Raw genomic sequence first — 24,731 nt, forward strand, 5'->3', positions numbered from 1 at the left:
GGAGACGGGGCTGCCTGTCAAGCGCTGTTCAGGGCTTAAATGCCCCACGAGAGTTCTCAGATGGAGAAGCTGTGTTGTATTTCAATGATGGAGGAAGGCGTCCAATATAAACTAATATCCAGTGCAAAGAGCAGAGGAAAGTATAAAGAACAGAATCATCCGAATTAAGATGAACGTGGGTGAGATGTGACTGGGAACGCTTCCGTGGTCCTGGTCCCACCTCCACCCGTGGGACTCTGGGATGGCTGGCAGGTGATACACCCGGCCGGGCCACCGGTGAGCGTTGCCTCTAGGCTAACTATCGAATTCAGGCATTTCTCTACATTTCTCCAGCTTCGTTTTTGGACGATTTTATTGTCGACACTGAGTATCGGATACTCACATTGTAGTAGAATGGAAATATGCGATAGTTTCCATGTGACCCCTTTGGCCCAAGTAACACATGTAGTTATTATTTTTTACCATTATTGTTTCGTTTTCTTTTCCCGAGAATAGCGATTACATGGAATTAAAATAAAAATAACCTGCTTAATAATGTAAATTAGTCCATAAATAATGTTTGTAGGCTGCATCAAAATAATCCAATCGTATCCTAACTTCGTAAGACAAGTTTTAGCCTACGCTATATTTAAATTATTCAGTAGCCTTAAACAAGAGGCAAAATGCAAGACATACGTGCCACCATGTTTTGAGAAATATTTTCATATGGAAAAGTAGGCCTGAAAGGACAATATTGAACAGCTTTAGGCTTATAGGTTCAATGTTCATTATCAAATAGAATTATAGATAACCATTTTGTTACCGTAATGAATACAATGTCCTGAATAAGCTTAATACATAGGTGAGGTTATAATTAAATAGTTGTTATTTTATATTCCGTTTTGCAAAAGTATCCTTAAATTCTAGTTTCACATAAGCATTAGGCGTTTTATTATTAATGAAAGTAAGTAATGTATACCCTTTAAGCTATATGAGGTGTGCTGGTATTAACTTCAAATAACATACCGTGAGGAACTTGCCAGGGTGCCCATGGAGACGGAGATGGGGGTAGAAGGAAAAGTGATGGAGAGAGAGCGAACACTAACAATGTGCAGGTGCTTGCTTGGACACATCTCTCGCTCTCTCTCTCTCTCTCTCTCTCTCTCTCTCTCTCTCTCTCTCTCTCTCTCTCTCTCTCTCATTTCTCTCTGTCTCGGACTAATAGGTGAATTGATAGATAAATGCTCAATAACGAGGAGCAGCACTAAGAAGAGGAATTGGAAACGCTCGAGTAGGCTGGGAAAGTTTTCTCCGGTCTTCTTCGTCCCACTCGACCAGGGCATTATTTCCATCAATCCAGAAGAGATTAGAATGGAAAATATCAGGAAATAGATTCTAAAATATCGACAAGAATATAAGAACATCCTGGTAATGTCAAATGTTTTTAAAATGTTTTTTAATTTAACCTATTTGATTTCTATTTCTGCGGGTGTATTCCAGTATTCATATGCTGTCGATACACACCGTTCACATAGGTTTACATATATATTTATATTTCGGACTCTGACATTGCTCCTTCTGATATGTCTTAATTTCTTGTTCATAACGTTTGGATTATGTGTGTATTGTATTGCTAGATATTGCTGCATTGTTGAAGCTGGAAATATAACCATTTCACAGCGCTTGCGATAACATCTGCAAAACTGTGTAAGCGACCAATGGGTATTAACGTTGATTTGATTTGAGTTCGACCTATAAACTCAACTGCAAATTCATTTTTTTTAATGAAATAAAACTGAATCAATGATTGACATCCCAAGAAGGATATACATATAATTCCACAAGGCTGACAATTATTTTCCCCTTGCAGAACTTTGTTGGATAAAACTATGGGGGAAGAACATCCTGCATCTTTACTTGGTGAGTACAGGCTACTATGGAATTGAATAGGCTAAAGCCTTACAAAAACTAACAATAACAAAAATCACTTTAAATACATTGCATGCAACTACATTTTGTTTGACTTTTAAAAACGTTTTTTGCGAAAATTGCAATTATCACATGTCCATAAAATATTTTTGCAGCAAAATTGTGTTGCGTGCATATTTCTACAGTAGGTCACTGTAGATCATATTTATATGTTTATGTTTTATGTTTAAAATATGTATTTGTTGAGCCTAATATTTCTTATATCCTAGAAAAATGGTAGTTAACATTTATATTGCAATTGATTAAATATAAAATGCTTTAGGTTTTTGGGAACAATGCATGCTTTTAAAATAATTACTGATTCAATACTACACGTATTTCGATATAATAAACATCAGGATTTATGTTGGACTAATTATCAAAAGTATCCAAACGTTCTCTTTATTTTCTGGGGTAGATTTGACACGGAGTGTGTGTGTGGGATGCCACCGTCTCATCCGTGATAAGTACCTGCTTAGCGTCATTGATGGCCTGTGGCATGAGCAATGCGTCCGGTGCGTGGCGTGCGGTGACCCGCTCAAGAACACCTGCTTTCTCCGGAACCAGAAACTTTACTGCAAGCGCGACTATGCCAAGTAAGTGTTGGTTTAGATTTATTCACTGTGCTGGGGAAGGTTGATACCTCATCATGATTGAAGAGTTTCTATTTTTTAATTTGGAGTATGGCATGGGCCTACTTTGTTTGTACAAAACAAGTGGAATTTCCACATAGGCCTAGAAAAAAATAAAAAAATAAAAAAAGAGCAATAACATTTAGAGGAATATAACTTTCACATTTTTAAAATTGTCATTTTTGTTTGGCATTTGTTTCCATAATATAACATGTTCACATAGGCTCCTCCTCCTTTAGCAAACCCTTCTTGCCTTGACCACTGATGTTCTTCAATAGTGCATGTGGCCTCTAACTGATGTCTTCCCAGGTCAGTAGGAATGTGTTGAAGCTAGAGACAGCGCTTGGGGGAAAGGGACCGGGCAGGAGACTCTTATCTCTATTGTTCTCCAAGGAGCCAGTAGCCCAGTGAGGGGTGGAGAGAGTGAGGAGGGTGAGAGGTTAGGGATGTGGAGGGGTGAGGAGGGTGAGGAGGGTGAAAGGGGGTTGAGGGTGAGGGGTGTGGAGGGTGAATGGTGTGGAAGGTGAAGGGTGAGGGGTTAGGGATGTGGAGGGCGAAGGGTGAGGAGGGTAAGGTGGGTGAAGGGTGAGGACGGTGAAGGGTGAGGTATGTGGATGGTGAGGGGTGAGGTGTGTGGATGGTGAAGGGTGAGGAGGGTGAAGGGTGTGGAGGGTGAGGAGGGTGGGGGGGTGTGCTACTGTTCTTGTGCGTTATGGCCAAAGCGTTAGTGGAATGCCAGTTACATATATTCCCAGTTTCGGATAAGAGAATGTCTGCAGTTTTTTGTTGTGAATTACAAACATTCCATGCCAGTACAGAAACAGTACCCAGCTTCACTCACTTAGACTTCGTGTCCATAGATAAGAACAGGGGAATGTGAAATTATAAAAATGAGTAAAGCTGAAATTCAGTATAGCTGCACCTGGAGCCACAATGGTATGGCACCTGTCAGGCCCGCTGCCCTCTGCCCTCTGCCCTCTGCCCTCTGCCCTCTGCCCGCTGCCCTCTGCCCTCTGCCCTCTGCCCTCTGCCCTCTGCCCGCTGCCCTCTGCCCTCTGCCCTCTGCCCTCTGCCCTCTGCCCGCTGCCCGCTGCCCGCTGCCCTCTGCCCTCTGCCCTCTGCCCGCTGCCCTCTGCCCTCTGCCCGCTGCCCGCTTCCCGCTGCCCGCTGCCCGCTGCCCTCTGTACACACACCATAATCCCGCTGCCCTCTGTACACACACCATAATCCCGCTGCCCTCTGTACACACACCATAATCCCGCTGCCCTCTGTACACCCACCATAATCCCGCTGCCCTCTGTACACCCACCATAATCCCGCTGCCCGCTGCCCTCTGCCCGCTGCCCTCTGCCCTCTGCCCGCTGCCCTCTGCCCTCTGCCCTCTGCCCTCTGCCCGCTGCCCTCTGCCCTCTGCCCGCTGCCCTCTGTACACCCACCATAATCCCGCTGCCCTCTGTACACCCACCATAATCCGAGAGCCTGACTGCATCCCAAGCTTTGTCCTTGACATGTCGGAGTGTGTGTGTGTGTGTGTGTGTGTGTGTGTGCCAAGAAACATTTGGGAAGACGTTTGGAGAAATGTCTAATTTCACTGATGACATTTCTTTAGTTTATTTGTGGTGTGTCAGTGTTACATACCGTATGTCAGGGTCTCTGAGGAGATGTGTGGGTGCAGTAGGTCTACGAGCGTAGTATAACGAAGGTACTCGCACTCAACCCATAAAAAAACAAGGAGACGAAGATGCAAAAAATATATTTAATTTAATCAATGCTCGAAATAATGACAAAAGGTGAAAATGCAACGTGCTAAAACGTTCTGAATAAAAAAAGGAGCATGTGGATAGATACTGTAGATAGATACAGTAGATAGATACTGTGGATAGATACTGTAGACAGATACAGTAGATAGATACTGTAGATAGATACTGTAGACAGATACAGTAGATAGATACTGTAGATAGATACTGTAGATATATGCTGTAGGGAGATACTGTAGATAGATACTGTAGATAGATACTGTAGATATATGCTGTAGATATATGCTGTAGATAGATACTGTAGATAGATACTGTAGATAGATACAGTAGATAGATACTGTAGATAGATAATGTAGATAGATACAGTAGATAGATACTGTAGATAGACACTGTAGATAGATACTGTAGATAGATAATGTAGATAGATACAGTAGATAGATACTGTAGATAGATACTGTAGATAGATACTGTAGATAGATACAGTAGATAGATACTGTAGATAGATAATGTAGATAGATACAGTAGATAGATACTGTAGATAGACACTGTAGATAGATACTGTAGATAGATACAGTAGATAGATACTGTAGATAGATACTGCGGATAGATACTGTAGATAGATACTGTAGATAGACACTGTAGATAGATACAGTAGATAGATACTGTAGATAGACACTGTAGATAGATACTGTAGATAGATAATGTAGATAGATACAGTAGATAGATACTGTAGATAGATACTGTAGATAGATACTGTAGATAGATACAGTAGATAGATACTGTAGATAGATAATGTAGATAGATACAGTAGATAGATACTGTAGATAGACACTGTAGATAGATACTGTAGATAGATACAGTAGATAGATACTGTAGATAGATACTGCGGATAGATACTGTAGATAGATACTGTAGATAGATACAGTAGATAGATACTGTAGATAGACACTGTAGATAGATACTGTAGATAGATACAGTAGATAGATACTGTAGATAGATACTGTAGAAAGATACTGTGGATAGATACTGTAGATAGATACTGTAGATAGATACTGTAGATAGATAGATACTGTAGATACTGTAGATAGATACTGTCCAGGGAACTTGGCACGGGAGTCACAGCTCTTGGAGAACAAGGTGACTGCAGGAGGAAGGGGCGGCATGGGCCCTGGAATGTGAGAGGAGAGCATAGACACACACAACCACGCACACACACACACACACATACACACACACACATACACACACACACAGACAGACAGCGCGATCTGGGGTAGAGCTCAACTGACACATTGTCAAAATGTGTTAAATTATCAAAACCCATCGGTGTGGCAACGGCAAGCTGGGGACAACATATGGCCTATTCAAAAGCGTCACTTACACCAACCTCCCCTCCCTAAATTCATCCCAAAACACATGCACACACACACACACTATCTCTCACACCTAAACTACAGCCAATCCCAAACGGCGGCAGCGTACATTATTTCTGAACAATTTAGCGATGGCCTCTCTGCCAAGCGATGAGACTGGAAACATCACACTCCTTTCTCTGCCCAAAATGTTTCCTTCTCAGTGCATTGAAATAGCGTTGGCTATGGCCCTGTTTGGTATTGTTGGCAGGTACGCTGAAGGCTAACACACCAACACATCCCTTATACTGACCAGGCTGTGATCTCTTTGCTATTTGGGATGTTTCCAGAGCCATAATGATCCTAAAAAAGTGTCTGTTTAATGAGAACAGAAAGACCCTTTGGCATGTACATATGCGGGACAGGAGGGGCTGGAGGCAGCGGTGTGGTGCAGTTTTGCATCCTCCCCCTCCCCTCCCCCTCCCCCTCCTCCCCCATGGGGCTGAGGGAAAAATGTGAAGTTTTATAGCTAATCTCATGCTATTTTACACAGTTTGCCATGAGGCTGAGAGAAAATGTTGCTGTGGGCACTCCGCCTTGTGGGGGCTGTGGGATGGGGCAGGAGGGTCAATTTCAATGTTAGCCAAAGGAGCTAACAGAGGAGAGAGGGAGGAGAGAGGTGGAGGTGCAACGGGAACAGTGAAGAGCCATATGTTAGTGGGGCAAAGTGATTCTGACAGGAGATGTGGTGGGTTTGGGGTGTAAACCTTTTGGGGACGGTGCCTTCTGTGAGGGGGGGCGTTACGTGCGGTGGCATCTGGATAGCCCCGTGCCCAGGTGCCCAATGAGATGACGCCCATTCGACCGTGAGATATCTGACCTGACCAATTAGCAGGGGGGCCTCATGCCAGGTACCGCCCCCACGGCTCTGTCTCGACCAAGAGGCTGAATCTATTTCACCAGAGAAAGCATCCAAGCGAGGCAAACTCTGTCTTAGTGTCTGTACCCATGTCATACTCTTTTTGGCCAGACAGCATCAGATACATGGGCTACACATACTGAGACAGAGGGGCGCTGTTCTGCTGGCTTGGATGTTTTCTCTCCGGTGAGATTGATGAGTTGCTGTCGGTCAAAATTATCAATATATTCAGAGACAACCTATCAGATCTTAGAATTTCTAATATCTAATCTGATTGATGGCCTGATAGATTAGGTTGGGTGTACAGTAGAGTACAATTCGGTTAGCAGGTAGATTAGGAGTGTAGATTGGTCGTCAGGGCCGATGGTCAGATCGACGGTCCACTTGACCCCCCCAGATCTTAATCAGATCCATTGGCTCTTTCTCTGTGTGTGTGTGTGTGTGTGTGTTCACCTGATACAGCAACAGGATCTGTCTGCATCATGCCCACTAGCGATCTGGACTAAAGGTTAGGTTCAGGAGGTAAGGTCTGGGACCATTGGAGAACAATGGGTGGACTGACGTCTGTCTCTGTGCGTCTGGAACACACAGAACAGACTGACCTTTCCATGTGTTGAAACAGAGAGTGAGAGCTGCCTTATGACTGATACACAGACAGTGTCCACAGTGCACGCCTGTGACAGCATGAAGTGGTGGTTGAGGGGAGAGAGAGAGTCTACCGACTGTTCTCTCAGTAATGTTCTTGTTACTAGCCAATGTCTCCTTGAGTGTGTACATTTACTGTGGCCGTGTTTGATTGTTCCAAGTCCTGGGGCCTCATTTTTTCAATGTTGCGTATAAACTATTCTAAAATACAACTTACGAAACGGAAATTAGAATGTTCGTACGGATAGAAAAAGTGTGATTTATCAAACAACCCTACGAGCGTCATACGTACACCGATAGGAGATAACGGTTGATAATCACCAGTTGTTGTCAGTCTCAGTGCTCGTGCACAACCTTGGCTATTTGCATTTCGAAACGCCCCTAATTAACCATATATGATCAAAATCTAATCTTTATAGACCATAGGGGCATATACAACGCCGTACCATGAAATACAACGACGCAACCAAAAAAAAAGCTAGAAAAAAAAAAACATTTCAGAGACTGAAATAGAGGTGCTCGTGTCTCAAAAGGTTTTATTTGGCTCGCTCAGTTTTGCCCCCCACCCCCCTTCTAGCTCCAACTCTACTGATAGCTACGTTATTGAGGAAAAATGTACTTTCTATGCCTGTGATGTGTGGTTGTCCCACCTAACTATTTTAAGATTAAAATGCACTAACTGTAAGTCGCTCTGGATAAGAGTGTCTGCTAAATGACTAAAATGTAAATGTAAAATGCATGTGATACTGTTCGTTTAGCTGATTATTGCATCCAAAATATTGGCTCACCGAGGGCTGTGCGATGCCAATCGGCAAGCTCTCGCTGAAATATGCCCATTGCCAGAAACCTGAGGGCGGATGTGCATGGGAATGGCATGTGTTTGCCTTTCTAAAGTAAGTCTTAAATCCTCGCAACAATCCTATAAGATTGTTTTTTTGGAAACGGTATCTGATGAGACAATCTGTACTTTCTGCAGAAAAAGTCTGACCTGTCTCTAAAAACAACCTCTCTGTGAAATGCAGCGTGTGCGAAAATCTCCAAACAGAGCAAGTCATCTCTCATTCCATTTCCCATTATCTCAGTCTTTTATTTACACAATGGTTTCACTTTCACACTTACCTCTAATTTAACAAATTACAGTACTTCATATGGATTATTTTAGTAACAAATGCAATGATGTGGTGAAATTATATCAAGTCAATCAAGAAATGGATTCACGGTAGAAATACAATATAATTTAAAAAGGATTTAATTATTACTCTCACAATCTCACACATTTTCAACAAATATTCTCCCCTTTCTTACGCTTGACAAGCAGTTCCCTTTTCCACCACTTGGCACTGTGCGTACGCATGGTCATGGTTGTGCGCACATTTACTCACACTCTCAAGCCAACGTTCATATTGATAAATCTCACACGTTGCGTGGAAATGATCCCACGCATGGTTTATGCACAGACTGTGCCTGTGCATGATTGATAAATGAGGCCCCTGGTGCTTCTACAGTCTTTTTTATGTCCAACAGATTTTTTTAATGCTCAGAAAACTTGGTGGGCCAAATAAAACCACCTGTGGGCCAAATTCGGCCCGTAGGCCGCCAGTTGGGGAACCATGTCATAGGCGCTGTCTTGGCTAAATGAGTGCACATACCATAGACAGCTTGGGTCGGCAGACAGCTTGGGTCGGTCAGGCAGCCTGTCTGCCCCTCATGGGCTCCTTAGAATAAGCTTGACTGTTTCCCTGGCAACCCCACAGCAACAACAATAGGTCTCAGCAATGCAGGGCTTTGGGATGTTGCTGCTTAGATCACTGTTTCCACTGTGGCATTTTAACCTGTGTGTCTGAGTGTGTTTTTGTTTTTGTGTGAAAACATGATTCTTGGAGGTCATACTTGGGGTCATGTTGTTGGTTCGTAACTGTAGCAACATGTTCAATTCAGGCCTACCTCTTGTTCCAACAAGAACATGCTGTATAGGTAAATATCCATAGGAGATAACCAGTAAGCAAAATTACATTGAAAATACATATTTTCCAGATGTTGAAATTAGGTTCATTTTCGGTTCTGAATTACTTTTGAAAATAATAATTTTCTGGACGATAAAAAAACATATTTTCCAGACGTTGAAAACACGTATTTTATGGACGATGAAAACACGTATTTTATATATGTTGAAAACACGTATTTTACGGAAGATGAAAACACGTATTTTACGGACGTTGAAAAAAACGTATTTTTTTTCGGTCATTGTTTTTATTCATTCACTTATGTCTACATGTCAATGAAGAAAGCATTATATCACATTAAATATTTTGAATTCCACTTAAAATGAGAAAACGGAGTTAACTGAAGATTGCAGTATGGAATATTCACATGCACTTATGTTAGCTTTTTCAAAAGCTTTAGAACTGGCAGCGATCATGTTCAAAATAGTTTTTTCATCTATGTCTGGTTCAGATTTGGTCTGGTTCGGACTCACCTTGATTTCAACTTTCACAGACGTCTGGTCAGGATCGGACTTCATTTTAACCAATAATCTTAACCAATCATAGATGTCTATGTCTGGTTCAGATTTGGTCCATACACCTTGGCCTTGATTTCAACATCCACATGTCGTTTTTTGGTCCGGTCTGGACTAGTCTTATTTATGGTACAGTATAATGGTGCAGTGTAGGGGTAATATAACCTATCATTATATAAATCTAGGACAAAAGTATTGACCTTTCTTTAGGCCTAACATTGATTTTAGATCATTCCTTTTTTATGAACTACGAATACACAGCATCCACTTCCCTAGCAAAGACACAAAAAACGAGTCATCCTCTCATGTTTCCATGGAGACGCCACTGGTGTGACCCTTGGTTATATCAAGTCAGAAAAACAAACCCCAGATCCAAACTGATGACGCACCATCCTGGTTGACAGACCCAAACTGCCGTGGCTGCCAGAAAGCGGAATAATACGTCTGCTGATTCGGGTCTGGCTCTCCTTTAGTTCCTCTCAGGTTAAGCAGACTTAGGGATAATTCCGCGGATAATTCCCGGGACCGGCAGTCCCAGCCTCTCCCACCGGGAGTCCTGATTCCCCCCCTCCGGCTGGAGCCATGGCATGCGGAGCGGCTTTCTACCGCCTCCCCGGGAGCGCGGCCTCGGACACGGCAGCCAGAGCCGTGGTAACGGTCTCCGAGGCTGAGCCCCCAGTGCTGGTTGCCAGGCGCTAAGATGCACACTCGCCACTCTGGGGGTATGTGTCTGAGTGTCTGGGGGAGGCAGAGGGAGAGGGGGAGAAGGAGGGGGGGATGTAAGCTGGCAGTCTTGATTGACAGAACGACTCAGCAACATTCCAGTAACCTCTGAGAGCTCGTCTAGAGAAGTTGTGTCTGGGAAGAGTGGAGTGTTGAACCATTATTTGGGGTAGAGGAGCTGTCACTCAAGCAGTGTATCAGAGCAGTAGAGACGGGAAAGTCATTACAGAGCAACACTCGTTGAAAGTGAAACCTAGATTATGTTTAAACCTAGAAACCTAGATTATGTTTAAACCTAGAAACCTAGATTATGTTTAAACCTAGAAACCTAGATTATGTTTAAACCTAGAAACCTAGATTATGTTTAAACCTAGAAACCTAGATTATGTTTAAACCTAGAAACCTAGATTATGTTTAAACCTAGAAACCTAGATTATGTTTAAATCTAGAAACCTAGATTATGTTTAAACCTAGAAACATAGATTATGTTTACACCTAGAAACCTAGATTATGTTTACACCTAGAAACCTAGATTATGTTTAAATCTAGAAACCTAAATTATGTTTAAATGTAGAACCCTAGATTATGTTTAAACGTAGAAACCTAGATTATGTTTCAATCTAGAAACCTAGTTTATGTTTACACCTAGAAACCTAGATTATGTTTAAATCTAGAAACCTAAATTATGTTTAAATCTAGAACCCTATATTATGTTTAAACCTAGAAACCTAGATTATGTTTACACCTAGAAACCTAGATTATGTTTACATCTAGAACCCTAGATTATGTTTAAACCTAGAAACCTAGATTATGTTTCAACCTAGAAACCTAGATTATGTTTAAATCTAGAAACCTAAATTATGTTTAAATCTAGAACCCTAGATTATGTTTAAACCTAGAAACTTAGATTATGTTTACACCTAGAAACCTAGATTATGTTTACATCTAGAACCCTAGATTATGTTTAAACCTAGAAACCTAGATTATGTTTATATCTAGAAACCTAAATTATGTTTAAACCTAGAAACCTAGATTATGTTTAAACCTAGAAACCTAGATTATGTTTAAACCTAGAAACCTAGATTATGTTTAAATCTAGAAACCTAGATTATGTTTAAACCTAGAAACCTAGATTATGTTTACACCTAGAAACCTAGATTATGTTTAAATCTAGAAACCTAAATTATGTTTAAATGTAGAACCCTATATTATGTTTAAACCTAGAAACCTAGATTATGTTTACACCTAGAAACCTAGATTATGTTTACATCTAGAACCCTAGATTATGTTTAAACCTAGAAACCTAGATTATGTTTCAACCTAGAAACCTAGATTATGTTTAAATCTAGAAACCTAAATTATGTTTAAATCTAGAACCCTAGATTATGTTTAAACCTAGAAACTTAGATTATGTTTACACCTAGAAACCTAGATTATGTTTACATCTAGAACCCTAGATTATGTTTAAACCTAGAAACCTAGATTATGTTTATATCTAGAACCCTAGATTATGTTTAAACCTAGAAACCTAGATTATGTTTAAACCTAGAAACCTAAATTATGTATAAACCTAGAAACCTAGATTATGTTTAAACCTAGAAACCTAGATTATGTTTAAACCTAGAAACATAGTATATGTTTAAACCTAGAAACCTAGATTATGTTTAAACTTGTTTATGTTTAAACTCTCTCTCTCTCTCTCTCTCTCTCTCTCTCTCTCTCTCTCTCTCTCTCTCTCTCTCTCTCTCTCTATCTCTCTCTCTCTCTCTCTCTCTCTATCTCTCTCTCCAGTCTGTTTGCAGTGCGGTGTGGTGGCTGTGAAGAGGCCATCTCCCCTGCAGAGCTGGTGATGCGTGCTGGGGCTGCAGTGTTCCACCTGGCCTGTTTTAGCTGCAGTCTGTGCTCCTGTCGTCTGCAGACTGGAGACTGTTGTGTCCTCAGGGAAGGACGGTTACTCTGTGCCAGAGACTACAAAAAGGAGGTGGACAGACCCACCTCCACAGATTCAGGTACAGGGTCTGTGTGTCTGTGTGTGTGTGTCTATAAACCTCAGAATGGTTACATATGGATTTTTTTACCATTTGTCCTGTCTTGGCAGGTGAAAGTTATGATGAGGAGGAGGAGGAGGAGGAAGAGAAAGAAGGTAGTGTGAAGGCTTCAGGCAGACGTGGCGGCGGAGCAGACGACCCTGAACACAAACGACCCAAACGTCCGCGCACCATTCTGACCACTCACCAGAGACGGGCCTTCAAAGCGTCCTTCGAAGTCTCCTCCAAGCCCTGCCGGAAGGTGGGGGCTTAGGGTACACCACACCATGAAGGGCTCCTAAAAAGAATGCAGAAAGTCTGGGGGTGTAGTTTGCACTTTGAAGGGTCCTCAGTCAGAATACTCTCCAAGAGTTGATTATTGTCCATCAAGGGTCTGAGGTTTGATCGCTGTACTGTTAAGAGTCATCATGGAAGGTTTGATAGCTGTAGTTAATAGGCTGTACTGTTGAGTCATCATGGAAGTGTCCTTATATTAGGACAGATAGACTACAAGGGTCATATCACGTTTACTTCCTCTCTCTCCTTCCCTCTTCCCTCCCCTCTTCCCTCCCTCTGCCCCCCCCCCTTCCCTCCCTCTGTCCTCCCCTCTTCCCTCCCTCTGTCCTCCCCTCTTCCCTCCCTCTGTCCTCCCCTCTTCCCTCCCTCTGTCCCCCCTCTTCCCTCCCTCTGTCCTCCCCTCTTCCCTCCCTCTGTCCTCCCCTCTTCCCTCCCTCTGTCCTCCCCTCTTCCCTCCCTCTGTCCTCCCCTCTTCCCTCCCTCTGTCCCCCCTCTTCCCTCCCTCTGTCCTCCCCCTCTTCCCTCCCTCTGTCCTCCCCTCTTCCCTCCCTCTGTCCTCCCCTATTCCCTCCCTCTGTCCTCCCCTCTTCCCTCCCTCTGTCCTCCCCTCTGTCCCCCCTCTGTCCCTCCCTCTGTCCTCCCCTCTTCCCTCCCTCTGTCCCTCCCTCTCCCTCCTCTGTCCTCCCCTCTGTCCCCCCTCTGTCCCTCCCTCTGTCCTCCCCTCTTCCCTCCCTCTGTCCCCCCTTCCCTTCCCTCCTCTGTCCTCCCCTCTTCCCTCCCTCTGTCCTCCCCCTCTTCCCTCCCTCTGTCCTCCCCTCTCCCTCCCTCTGTCCCTCCCTCTTCCCTCCCTCTGTCCTCCCCTCTTCCCTCCTCTTCCCTCCTCCCTCTGTCCCCCCTCTTCCTCCCTTCCCTCCTCTCTTTCCCTCCCTCTGTCCCTCCCTCTGTCCTCCCCTCTTCCCCTCCCTCTGTCCTCCCCTCTTCCCTCCCTCTGTCCTCCCTCTTCCCTCCCTCTGTCCCCCCCTCTTCCCTCCCTCTGTCCTCCCCTCTTCCCTCCCTCTGTCCTCCCCTCTTCCTCCCTCTGTCCTCCTCTCTCTCCTCCCTCTGTCCTCCCCTCTTCCCTCCCTCTGTCCTCCCCTCTTCCCTCCTCTGTCCTTCCCTCTTCCCCCTCTGTCCTCCTTCCTCCTCTCTCCCTCCTCTTCCTCCCCTCTTCCCTCCTCTGTCCTCCTCCTCTTCCCTCCCTCTGTCCTCCCCTCTTCCCTCCCTCTGTCCTCCCTCTTCCCTCCTCTGTCCCTCCCTCTTCCCTCCCTCTGTCCTCCCCTCTTCCCTCCCTCTGTCCCTTCCTCTGTCCCCCCCTCTGTCCCTCCCTCTCCTCTCCTCTTCCCTCCCTCTGTCCTCCCCTCTTCCCTCCCTCTGTCCTCCCCTCTTCCCTCCCTCTGTCCTCCCCTCTTCCCTCCCCTCTGTCCCCCTCTGTCCCTCCCTCTGTCCTCCCCCTCTTCCCTCCCTCTGTCCCCCCTCTGTCGCCTCCCTCTGTCCTCCCCTCTTCCCTCCCTCTGTCCCCCCTCTGTCCCTCCCCTCTGTCCTCCCTGTCCCTCCCTCTGTCCCTCCTCTCCTCCCTCTGTCCCCCTCTGTCGCTCCCTCTGTCCTCCCTCTTCCCTCCTCTGTCCCCCCTCTGTCTCTCCTCTGTCCTCCCTCTCTTCCCTCCCTCTGTCCTCCCCTCTTCCCTCCCTCTGTCCCCCCCTCTGTCCCTCCCTCTGTCCTCCCCTCTTCCCTCCCTCTGTCCTCCCCTCTTCCCTCCCTCTGTCCCCCCCTCTGTCCCTCCCTCTGTCCTCCCTCTTCCCTCCCTCTGTCCCCCCCTCTGTCGCTCCCTCTGCCTCCTCTTCCCTCCTCTGTCCTCCTCTGTCCCCCCTGTCCCTCCCTCTGTCCTCCCTCTTCTCCCTCTGTCCTCCCCTCTTCCCTCCCTCTGTCCCCCCCTCTGTCCCTCCCTCTGTCCTCCCTCTTCCCTCCCTCTGTCCCCTCCCCTCTGTCCCTCCCTCTGTCCCCCCCCTCTGTCCCTCCCTCTGTCCTCCCCTCTTCCCTCCCTCTGTCCCTCCCTCTGTCCTCCCCTCTTCCCCCCTCTGTCCCTCCCTCTGTCCTCCCCTCTTCCCTCCCTCTGTCCTCCCCTCTTCCCTCCCTCTGTCCTCCCCTCTTCCCCTCCCTCTGTCCCCCCTCTGTCCCTCCCTCTGTCCCCCCCTCTTCCCTCCCTCTGTCCCTCCCTCTGTCCTCCCCTCTTCCCCCCTCTGTCCCTCCCTCTGTCCTCCCCTCTTCCCTCCCTCTGTCCCTCCCTCTTCCCTCCCTCTGTCCTCCCCTCTGTCCCTCCCTCTGTCCTCCCCTCTTCCCTCCCTCTGACCTCCTCTTCCCTCCCTCTGTCCTCCCCTCTGTCCCTCCCTCTGTCCCTCCCTCTGTCCTCCCCTCTTCCCTCCCTCTGTCCCTCCCCTCTTCGCTCCCTCTGTCCCCCCTCTGTCCCTCCCTCTGTCCTCCCCTCTTCCCTCCCTCTGTCCCCCCTCTTCCCTCTGTCCCTCCCTCTCCCTCCCTCTGTCCCTCCCTCTTGTCCTCCCCTCTCTCCTCTCCCTCTGTCCCTCCCCTCTTCCCTCCCTCTGTCCCTCCCTCTTCCTCCCTCTGTCCCCCTCTGTCCTCCCTCTTCCCTCCCTCTGTCCTCCCCTCTTCCCTCCCTCTGTCCTCCCTCCTCCTCTCCTCCCTCTGTCCCTCCCCTCTGTCCCTCCCTCTGTCCCCCCTCTTCCCTCTCCTCTGTCCCTCCCTCTGTCCTCCCCTCTTCCCCTCTGTCCCTCCCTCTGTCCTCCCCTCTTCCCCTCCCCTCTGTCCTCCCCTCTTCCCTCCCTCTGTCCTCCCCTCTTCCCTCCCTCTGTCCCCCCCTCTGTCCCTCCCTCTGTCCTCCCCTCTTCCCTCCCTCTGTCCCTCCCTCTGTCCTCCCCTCTTCCCCCCCTCTGTCCCTCCCTCTGTCCTCCCCTCTTCCCTCCCTCTGTCCTCCCCTCTTCCCTCCCTCTGTCCTCCCCTCTTCCCTCCCTCTGTCCCTCCCTCTTCCCTCCCTCTGTCCCTCCCTCTGTCCTCCCCTCTTCCCCTCCCTCTGTCCTCCCCTCTTCCCTCCCTCTGTCCTCCCCTCTTCCCTCCCTCTGTCCTCCCCTCTTCCCTCCCTCTGTCCCTCCCTCTGTCCTCCTCTGTCCCCCCCTCTTCCCTCCCTCTGTCCCTCCCTCTGTCCTCCCCCTCTTCCCCTCCCTCTGTCCCTCCCTCTGTCCTCCCCTCTTCCCTCCCTCTGTCCCTCCCCTCTTCCCTCCCTCTGTCCTCCCTCTTCCCTCCCTCTGTCCCCTCCCTCTGTCCTCCCCTCTTCCTCCCTCTGTCCTCCCCTCTTCCCTCCCTCTGTCCTCCCCTCTTCCCTCCCTCTGTCCTCCCCCCCTCTGTCCTCCCTCTTCCTCCCTCTGTCCTCCCTCTGTCCCTCCCCCTCTGTCCCTCCTCTGTCCTCCCCCTCTACCCTCCCTCTGTCCTCCCTCTTCCCTCCCTCTGTCCCTCCCTCTGTCCTCCCTCTTCCCTCCTCTGTCCCCCTCTTCCCTCCTCTGTCCTCCTCTCTTCCCTCCCTCTGTCCTCCCCTCTTCCCTCCCTCTGTCCTCCCCTCTTCCCTCCCTCTGTCCTCCCCTCTTCCCTCCCTCTGTCCCCCCCCTCTTCCCTCCCTCTCCTCCCCTCTTCCCTCCTCTGTCCTCCCCTCTTCCCTCCCTCTGTCCCCCCTTTCCCTCCCTCTGTCCTCCCCCTCTTCCCTCCCTCTGTCCTCCCTCTTCCCTCCCTCTGTCCTCCCTCTTCCCTCCCTCTGTCCTCCCTCTGTCCTCCCTCTTCCTCCCTCTGTCCCTCCCTCTGTCCTCCCCTCTTCCTCCCTCTGTCCTCCCCTCTTCCCTCCCTCTGTCCTCCCCTCTTCCCTCCCTCTGTCCTCCCCTCTTCCCTCCCTCTGTCCTCCCCTCTTCCCTCCCTCTGTCCTCCCCTCTTCCCTCCCTCTGTCCTCCCTCTTCCCTCCCTCTGTCCCCTCTTCCCTCCCTCTGTCCCTCCCTCTTCCCTCCCTCTGTCCTCCCCTCTTCCCTCCCTCTGTCCCTCCTCTGTCCTCCCTCTTCCTCTTCCTCCCTCTGTCCCTCCCCCTCTTCCCTCCCTCTGTCCTCCCTCTTCCCTCCCTCTGTCCCCCCTCTTCCCTCCTCTGTCCTCCTCTTCCCTCCCTCTGTCCTCCTCTTCCCTCCCTCTGTCCCTCCCTCTGTCCTCCCTCCTCTTCCTCCCTCTGTCCTCCCCTCTTCCCTCCCTCTGTCCTCCCCTCTTCCCTCCTCTGTCCTCCCCTCTTCCCTCCCTCTGTCCCCCCTCTGTCCCTCCCTCTGTCCCCCTCTTCCCTCCCTCTGTCCCTCCCTCTGTCCTCCCCTCTTCCCCCCTCTGTCCCTCCCTCTGTCCTCCCCTCTTCCCTCCCCTCTGTCCTCCCCTCTTCCCTCCCTCTGTCCTCCCCTCTTCCCTCCCTCTGTCCTCCCCTTCCCTCCCTCTGTCCTCCCCTCTTCCCTCCTCTGTCCTCCCCTCTTCCCTCCCTCTGTCCTCCCTCTTCCCTCCCTCTGTCCTCCCTCTTCCCTCCCTCTGTCCTCCCCTCTACCCTCCCTCTGTCCTCCCCTCTTCCTCCCTCTGTCCTCCCCTCTTCCCTCCCTCTGTCCCCCCTCTTCCCCTCCCTCTGTCCTCCCCTCTTCCCTCCCTCTGTCCTCCCCCTCTTCCCTCCCTCTGTCCTCCCCTCTTCCCTCCCTCTGTCCTCCCTCTTCCCTCCCTCTGTCCTCCCCTCTTCCCTCCCTCTGTCCTCCCTCTTCCCTCCCTCTGTCCTCCCCTCTTCCTCCTCTGTCCTCCCTCTTCCCTCCCTCTGTCCTCCCCTCTTCCCTCCTCTGTCCTCCCTCTTCCCTCCCTCTGTCCTCCCCTCTTCCCTCCCTCTGTCCTCCCCTCTTCCCTCCCTCTGTCCTCCCCTCTTCCCTCCCTCTGTCCTCCCCTCTTCCCTCCCTCTGTCCTCCCCTCTCCCTCCCTCTGTCCTTCCCTCTTCCTCCCTCTGTCCTCCCTCTTCCCTCCCTCTGTCCTCCCCTCTTCCCTCCCTCTGTCCTCCCCTCTTCCCTCCCTCTGTCCTCCCCTCTTCCCTCCCTCTGTCCTCCCCTCTTCCCTCCCTCTGTCCTCCCCTCTTCCCTCCCTCTGTCCTCCCCTCTTCCCTCCCTCTGTCCTCCCCCTCTTCCCTCCCTCTGTCCTCCCCTCTTCCCTCCCTCTGTCCTCCCCTCTTCCCTCCCTCTGTCCTCCCCTCTTCCTCCCTCTGTCCTCCCTCCTCTTCCCTCCCTCTGTCCTCCCCTCTTCCCTCCTCTGTCCTCCCCTCTTTCCCTCCCTCTGTCCTCCCTCTTCCCTCCCTCTGTCCTCCCCTCTTCCCTCCCTCTGTCCTCCTCTTCCCTCCCCTCTTCCCCTCCCTCTGTCCTCCCCTCTTCCCTCCCTCTGTCCTCCCCCTCTTCCCTCCCTCTGTCCTCCCCTCTTCTCTCCCTCTGTCCTCCCTCTTCCCTCCCTCTGTCCTCCCCTCTTCCCTCTCCTCTGTCCCTCCCCTCTTCCCTCCCTCTGTCCTTCCCTCTTCCTCTCCCCTCTGTCCTCCCTCTTCCTCCTCTGTCCTCCCCTCTTCCCCCCCTCTGTCCTCCCCTCTTCCCTCCCTCTGTCCTCCCCTCTTCCCTCCCTCTGTCCTCCCCTCTTCCCTCCCTCTGTCCCCCCCTCTGTCCCTCCCTCTGTCCTCCCCCTTCCCTCCCTCTGTCCTCCCTCTTCCCTCCCTCTGTCCCCCCTCTGTCCCTCCCTCTGTCCCCCCTCTTCCCTCCCTCTGTCCCTCCCTCTGTCCCCCCCTCTTCCCTCCCTCTGTCCTCCCCTCTTCCCTCCCTCTGTCCCTCCCCTCTGTCCCTCCCTCTGTCCTCCCCTCTTCCTCCCTCTGTCCTCCCCTCTGTCCCTCCCTCTGTCCTCCCCTCTTCCCTCCCTCTGTCCCCCCCTCTCCAAGGTAAGGGAGACCTTGGCAGCGGAGACAGGTCTGAGCGTGAGAGTCGTGCAGGTCTGGTTCCAAAACCAAAGAGCCAAGGTACAGTAATGTGATGCTGCCCCCACTCCCACTCCCACCCACCCCCCTTCTCCCTCTCATACCCCCACACACACACTTGCAACCTCCCGGATACTTTCATGTGTACCATTAATAACGGAACTCTTTCGGCAGTGTGCTGTGTTGCCAACCTGGAAATCACTCCTGTTATCTCTCTATTCGGGAAACTGATGACATCTCACTCATAGATCCTTCCAGAGATGCACTGTATTACCTTACAATGGGCAGCAGTGTGTGGTTTTCCCTCTATGAAATATGTTATTTTCTTTCCCTCCACTATTAATGCATTTCAACTGAGTGAACATGTTCCTATGAAGACTAGGTTTGTAGGAGCAGCAAAGGGAGGTTGGGAGAGAGGCTGTGGAGTGAGACGGAACTGTATATGTAATTAAATAATATTTCTGTTTACACTACCGTTCAAAAGTTTGGGGTCACTTAGAAATGTCCTTGTTTTCCATGAAAACATACATGAAATTAGTTTGAATAGGAAATATAGCAAAATGAATAGGAAATGTAGTCATTGACAAGGTTAGAAATAATGATTTTTAATTGAAATAATAATTGTGTCCTTCAAACTTTGCTTTCGTCAAATAATCCTCCATTTGCAGCAATTACAGCCTTGCAGACCTTTGGCATTCTAGTTGTCAATTTGTTGAGGTAATCTGAAGAGATTTCACCCCATGCTTCCTGAAGCACCTCCCACAAGTTGGATTGGCTTGATGGGCACTTCTTACGTACCATACGGTCAAGCTGCTCCCACAACAGCTCAATAGGGGTTGAGATCCGGTGACTGTGCTGGCCACTCCATTATAGACAGAATACCAGCTGACTGCTTCTTCCCTAAATAGTTATTGCATAGTTTAGAGCTGTGCTTTGGGTCATTGTCCTGTTGTAGGAGGATATTTGCTCCAATCAAGCGCCGTCCACAGGGTATGGCATGGCGTTGCAAAATGGAGTGATAGCCTTCCTTCTTCAAGGTCCCTTTTACCCTGTACAAATCTCCCACTTTACCACCACCAAAGCACCCCCAGACCATCACACTGCCTCCAACATGCTTGACAGATGGCATCAAGCACTCCTCCAGCATCTTTTCATTTGGTCTGTATCTCACAAATGTTCTTCTTTGTGATCCGAACACCTCAAACTTCAATTCGTCTGTCCATAACACTTTTTTCCAATCTTCCTCTGTCCAGTGTCTGTGTTATTTTGCCCATCTTAATCTTTTCTTTTTATTGGCCAGTCTGAGATATGACTTTTTCTTTACAACTCTGCCTAGAAGGTCAGCATCCCGGAGTCGCCTCTTCACTGTTGACATTGAGACTGGTGTTTTGCGGGTACTATTTAATGAAGCTGCCAGTTGAGGACCTGTGAGGCATCTATTTCTCAAACTAGACACTCTAATGTATTTGTCCTCTTGCTCAGTTGTGCACCGGGGCCTCCCACTCCTCTTTCTATTCTGGTTAGAGCCAGTTTGCGCTGTTCTGTGAAGGGAGTAGTACACAGCGTTGTACGAGATCTTCAGTTTCTTGGCAATTTCTCGCATGGAATAGCCTTCATTTCTCAGAACAAGAATAGACTGACGAGTTTCAGAAGAAAGTTATTTGTTTCTGGCCATTTTGAGCCTGTAATCGAACCCACAATTGCTGATGCTCCAGATACTCAACTAGTCTCAAGAAAGGCCAGTTTTATTGCTTCTTTAATCAGCACAACAGTTTTCAGCTGTGCTAACATAATTGCAAAAGGGTTTTGTAATGATCAATTAGCCTTTTAAATGATAAACTTGGATTAGCAAACACAACGTGCCATTGGAACACAGGACTGATGGTTGCTGATAATGGGCCTCTGTACGCCTATGTAGATATTCCATTAAAAATCAGCCATTTCCAGCTACAATAACCATTTACAACATTAACAATGTCTACACTGTATTTATGATTTTGTCTACACAATTTGATGTTATTTTAATGGACCAAAAAATTGCTTTTCTTTAGAAAACAAGGACATTTCTAAGTGACCCCAAACTTTTGAACGGTAGTGTACGTTGTAGATGTAACTGTATACATAATGAAATTATATTTCTGTTCATATTGTAGATCCAACTGTATACATAATGAAATTATATTTCTGTTCATATTGTAGATGTAACTGTATACATAATGAAATTATATTTCTGTTCATATTGTAGATGTAACTGTATTTGTAATGAAATTATATTTCTGTTCATATTGTAGATGTAACTGTATATTTAATGAAATTATATTTCGGTTCATATTGTAGATGTAACTGTATATTTAATGAAATTATATTTCGGTTCATATTGTAGATGTAACTGTATTTGTAATGAAATTATATTTCTGTTCATATTGTAGATGTAACTATATTTAATGAAATTATATTTCTGTTCATATTGTAGATGTAACTGTATTTGTAATGAAATTATATTTCTGTTCATATTGTAGATGTAACTATATTTAATGAAATGATATTTCTGTTCATATTGTAGATGTAACTGTATATGTAATGACATTATATTTCTGTTCATGTTGTAGATGTAACTATATATGTAATGACATTATATTTCTGTTCATATTGTAGATGAAGAAACTGGCCAGGAGGCAACAGCAGCAGAAGCAACAAGAACAGCCAGCACATCACACTGGTAGGCTACTATGTACCACCCGCTGGGCGCAGACGTCAATTCAACGTCTATTCCACGTTGGTTCCACGTAATTTCAATGAAAGCAACGTTGATTCAACCAGTGTGTGGCCAGTGGGCAGTCACTGAACACACACACACACACACACACACACACACACACACACACACACACACACACACACTCACACAAACACACCAACACACACAAATGCTACCCACACACCAACACACACAGGGTCGGTTTATATAGGATGTGTAGTTGATATGGTGTTGATTTTATTGAGATTGATCTATCCTGTGATTCCTGTGCTCCACAGCGCCCTCCTGTGGCAGTCTGACCTCTGACCTGAACCCTCGGGGCTTGTACCACCACGCCCACCACCACCACCCCAGCCTCCAGCAGCTGCAGTCCCTGGCCCAGGTCACCTCCCTGGGGGTGCAGGAATATGACATGGAACCCTTCAGACAGGGACTCACCCCTCCACAGATGCCCGGGGACCACATGCACCCCTACGGTAAATACAAGCAATACTCTACTACTATAGGACAAAATGTAACAATAAAACATTACACTCATAAAAGTTCCAAAAGAATAAAGACATTTCAAGTGTCATATTATGTATAATATATACAGTGTTGTAACAATGTGCAAATAGTTAAAGTACATAAGGGAAAATAAATAAACATAAATATGGATTGTATTGACAATGGTGTTTGTTCTTCACTGGTTGCCCTTTTCTTGTGGCAACAGGTCACAAATCTTGCTGCTGTGATGGCACAACTGTGGTATTTCACCAAGTAGATATGGGAGTTTATCAAAATTGGGTTTGTTTTCGAATTCTTTGTGGATCTGTGTAATCTGAGGGAAATATGTGTCTCTAATATGGTCATACATTTGGCAGGAGGTTAGGAAGTGCAGCTCAGTTTCCACCTCATTTTGTGGGCAGTGTGCACATAGCCTGTCTTCTCTTGAGAGCCAGGTCTGCCTACGGCGGCCTTTCTCAATAGCAAGGCTATGTTCACTGAGTCTGTACATAGTCAAAGCTTTCCTTAAGTTTGGGTCAGTCACAGTGGTCAGGTATTCTGCCACTGTGTACTCTCTGTTTAGGGCCAAATAGCATTCTAGTTTGCTCTGTTTTTTCATTAATTCTTTCCAATGTGTAAAGTAATTCTCTTTTTGTTTCCTCATAATTTGGTTGGGTCTAAATGTGTTGTTGTCCTGGGGCTCTGTGGGGTCTGTTTGTGTTTGTGAACAGAGCCCCAGGACCAGCTTGCTTAGGGGACTCTTCTCCAAGTTCATCTCTCTGTAGGTGATGGCTTTGTTATGGAAGGTTTGGGAATCGCTTCCTTTTAAGTGGTTATAGAATTTAACGGCTCTTTTCTGGATTTGGATAATTAGCGGGTATCGGCCTAATTGTGCTCTGCATGCATTATTTGGTGTTTTACGTTGTACACAGAGTATATTTTTGCAGAATTCTGCATGCAGTCTCAATTTGGTGTTTGTCCCATTTTGTGAATTCTTGGTTGGTGAGCAGACCCCAGACCTCACAAGCATAAAGGGCAATGGGTTCTATAACTGATTCTCTCTCTCTCCCCTCTCTCTCTCACTCTCTCTCTCTATACCCCTATCTCTCTCACTATATACCCCCTCTCTCTCTCCCTCTCTATACCCCCCTCTCTCTCTCTGTCGCTCTCTCTCTATATATATATATACCCCCTCTCTCTTTCTCACCCACTCTCTCCCCTCTCTCTCACTCTCTCTATACCCCCGTCTCTCTCTCTCTCCCACTCTCTCCCCTCTCTCTCCCCCTCTCCCCCTCTCTCTCCCACTCTCTCCACACTCGCTCTCACTCTCTCTATACTCCCCACTCACTCTCTCTATAACTCTCTCTCTCTCTGTCCCCCCTCTCCCCCCCCCTCTCTCTCTCTCTCTCTCTCTCTCTCTCTCTCTCTCTCTCTCTCTCTTCCCCTCTCTCTTTCCCCCCTCTCTCCCCCCTCTCTCGCCCTCTCTCTCTCTCCCCCTTTCTCTCTCCGCCCTCTCTCTCCCCCTCTCTCTTCCCCCACTCTCTCTCTCTCCCCTCTCCCCCATCTCTCCCTCCCTCTCTCACTTGTTCCCTCTCTCTCTCTCATCCCCTTCGCTCCATCTCCCCCTCTCCCCCTCTCCCCTCTCTCTCTCCCACCCCCTTCTCTCTCTCTCTCCCCCTACTCTCTCCATTCCCCTCCCTCTCTCTTCCCCCCTCTCGCTCTCCCTCCCTCCCCTCCCTCCCTCCCTCCCCTCCCTCTCTCTCTCTCTTTCTCTCTCTCGCTCTCTCTATACCCCTTCTCTCTCTCTCTCTCTCACTCAGGCTGCAAGGCCCTTTATGTGGAGATGGATGGGGACCCTCTCTGTAACCTAGGCGACGGAGACTGCCTGTCTTTGGGTGACTCATCCCTGGCCACGCCTATTGACCACCTTTACTCCATGCAAGACTCCTACTTCACCTGAGTCTGGGGGCTCAGCTCCAGGAGCTTCTCCCTCGCACTACGCGCCCAGACCCTCACCTCCATGGGCACAGCAGCCCACACTGTACAGCTGAGGACGGACTCAATTCCAAGTGGACCCTCTATACAACTGTGTGTTCTGCGTGAAGTTCAGAAAATAATGTATTGTATAACTGTAAATAACTATCTTGGGTGTTATTTGTATTTATTGCATTTTGTGTGCGTGAGCTACAGTGTTTGTGCCCAAAACGAATCACCTTTGAATAAATGGATACAGTGATAACGTTTATTTCTCAGTTGTCATATAGGCCTACTATGACAGTATGAATAAGCTGCTTGATCTATGGTGAGGAGACATTATAGCAGACTGAGGGTGAGTACTAGGCCAGTCTATCCACAGTGCTTATCAGTCCCATCTCCCTCCCTCTGTCTCCCATCTCCCTCCCTCTGTCTCCCATCTCCCTCCCTCTGTCTCCCATCTCCCTCCTTCTGTCTCCCATCGCCCTCCTTCTGTCTCCCATCGCCCTCCTTCTGTCTCCCATCTCCCTCCCTCTGTCTCCCATCTCCCTCCTCTGTCTCCCATCTCCCTCCCTCTGTCTCCCATCTCCCTCCTTCTGTCT

The 24,731-nt window shown here is 48.0% G+C and overlaps 1 protein-coding gene across 1 annotated transcript; it reads left to right on the top strand.

The window, feature by feature from the left end:
- Window positions 1-1,180: 1,180 nt before the first annotated feature.
- Window positions 1,181-24,374, top strand: lmx1a (LIM homeobox transcription factor 1, alpha). Its single transcript, XM_041838655.2, has 9 exons — window positions 1,181-1,407; window positions 1,850-1,899; window positions 2,366-2,543; window positions 12,285-12,502; window positions 12,592-12,782; window positions 18,876-18,953; window positions 21,567-21,630; window positions 21,948-22,145; window positions 23,976-24,374. Exons 2-9 carry the CDS (start codon window positions 1,869-1,871, stop codon window positions 24,113-24,115), a joined length of 1,098 nt encoding a protein of 365 aa, XP_041694589.2. The 5' UTR covers window positions 1,181-1,407; window positions 1,850-1,868; the 3' UTR covers window positions 24,116-24,374.
- The last annotated feature ends 357 nt before the right edge of the window (window positions 24,375-24,731 follow it).

The sequence above is a fragment of the Coregonus clupeaformis genome, chromosome 20, assembly GCF_020615455.1.
Source record: "Coregonus clupeaformis isolate EN_2021a chromosome 20, ASM2061545v1, whole genome shotgun sequence".
Lineage (NCBI taxonomy): Eukaryota > Metazoa > Chordata > Actinopteri > Salmoniformes > Salmonidae > Coregonus > Coregonus clupeaformis.

Coding starts and splice junctions, on each gene's coding strand:
- lmx1a (XM_041838655.2), top strand. CDS start 1,869: ATGGGGGAAGAACATCCTGCATCTTTACTTG. Junction 1,900..2,365: donor ACATCCTGCATCTTTACTTG/GTGAGTACAGGC, acceptor TTTCTGGGGTAG/ATTTGACACGGAGTGTGTGT. Junction 12,503..12,591: donor ACCCACCTCCACAGATTCAG/GTACAGGGTCTG, acceptor CTGTCTTGGCAG/GTGAAAGTTATGATGAGGAG.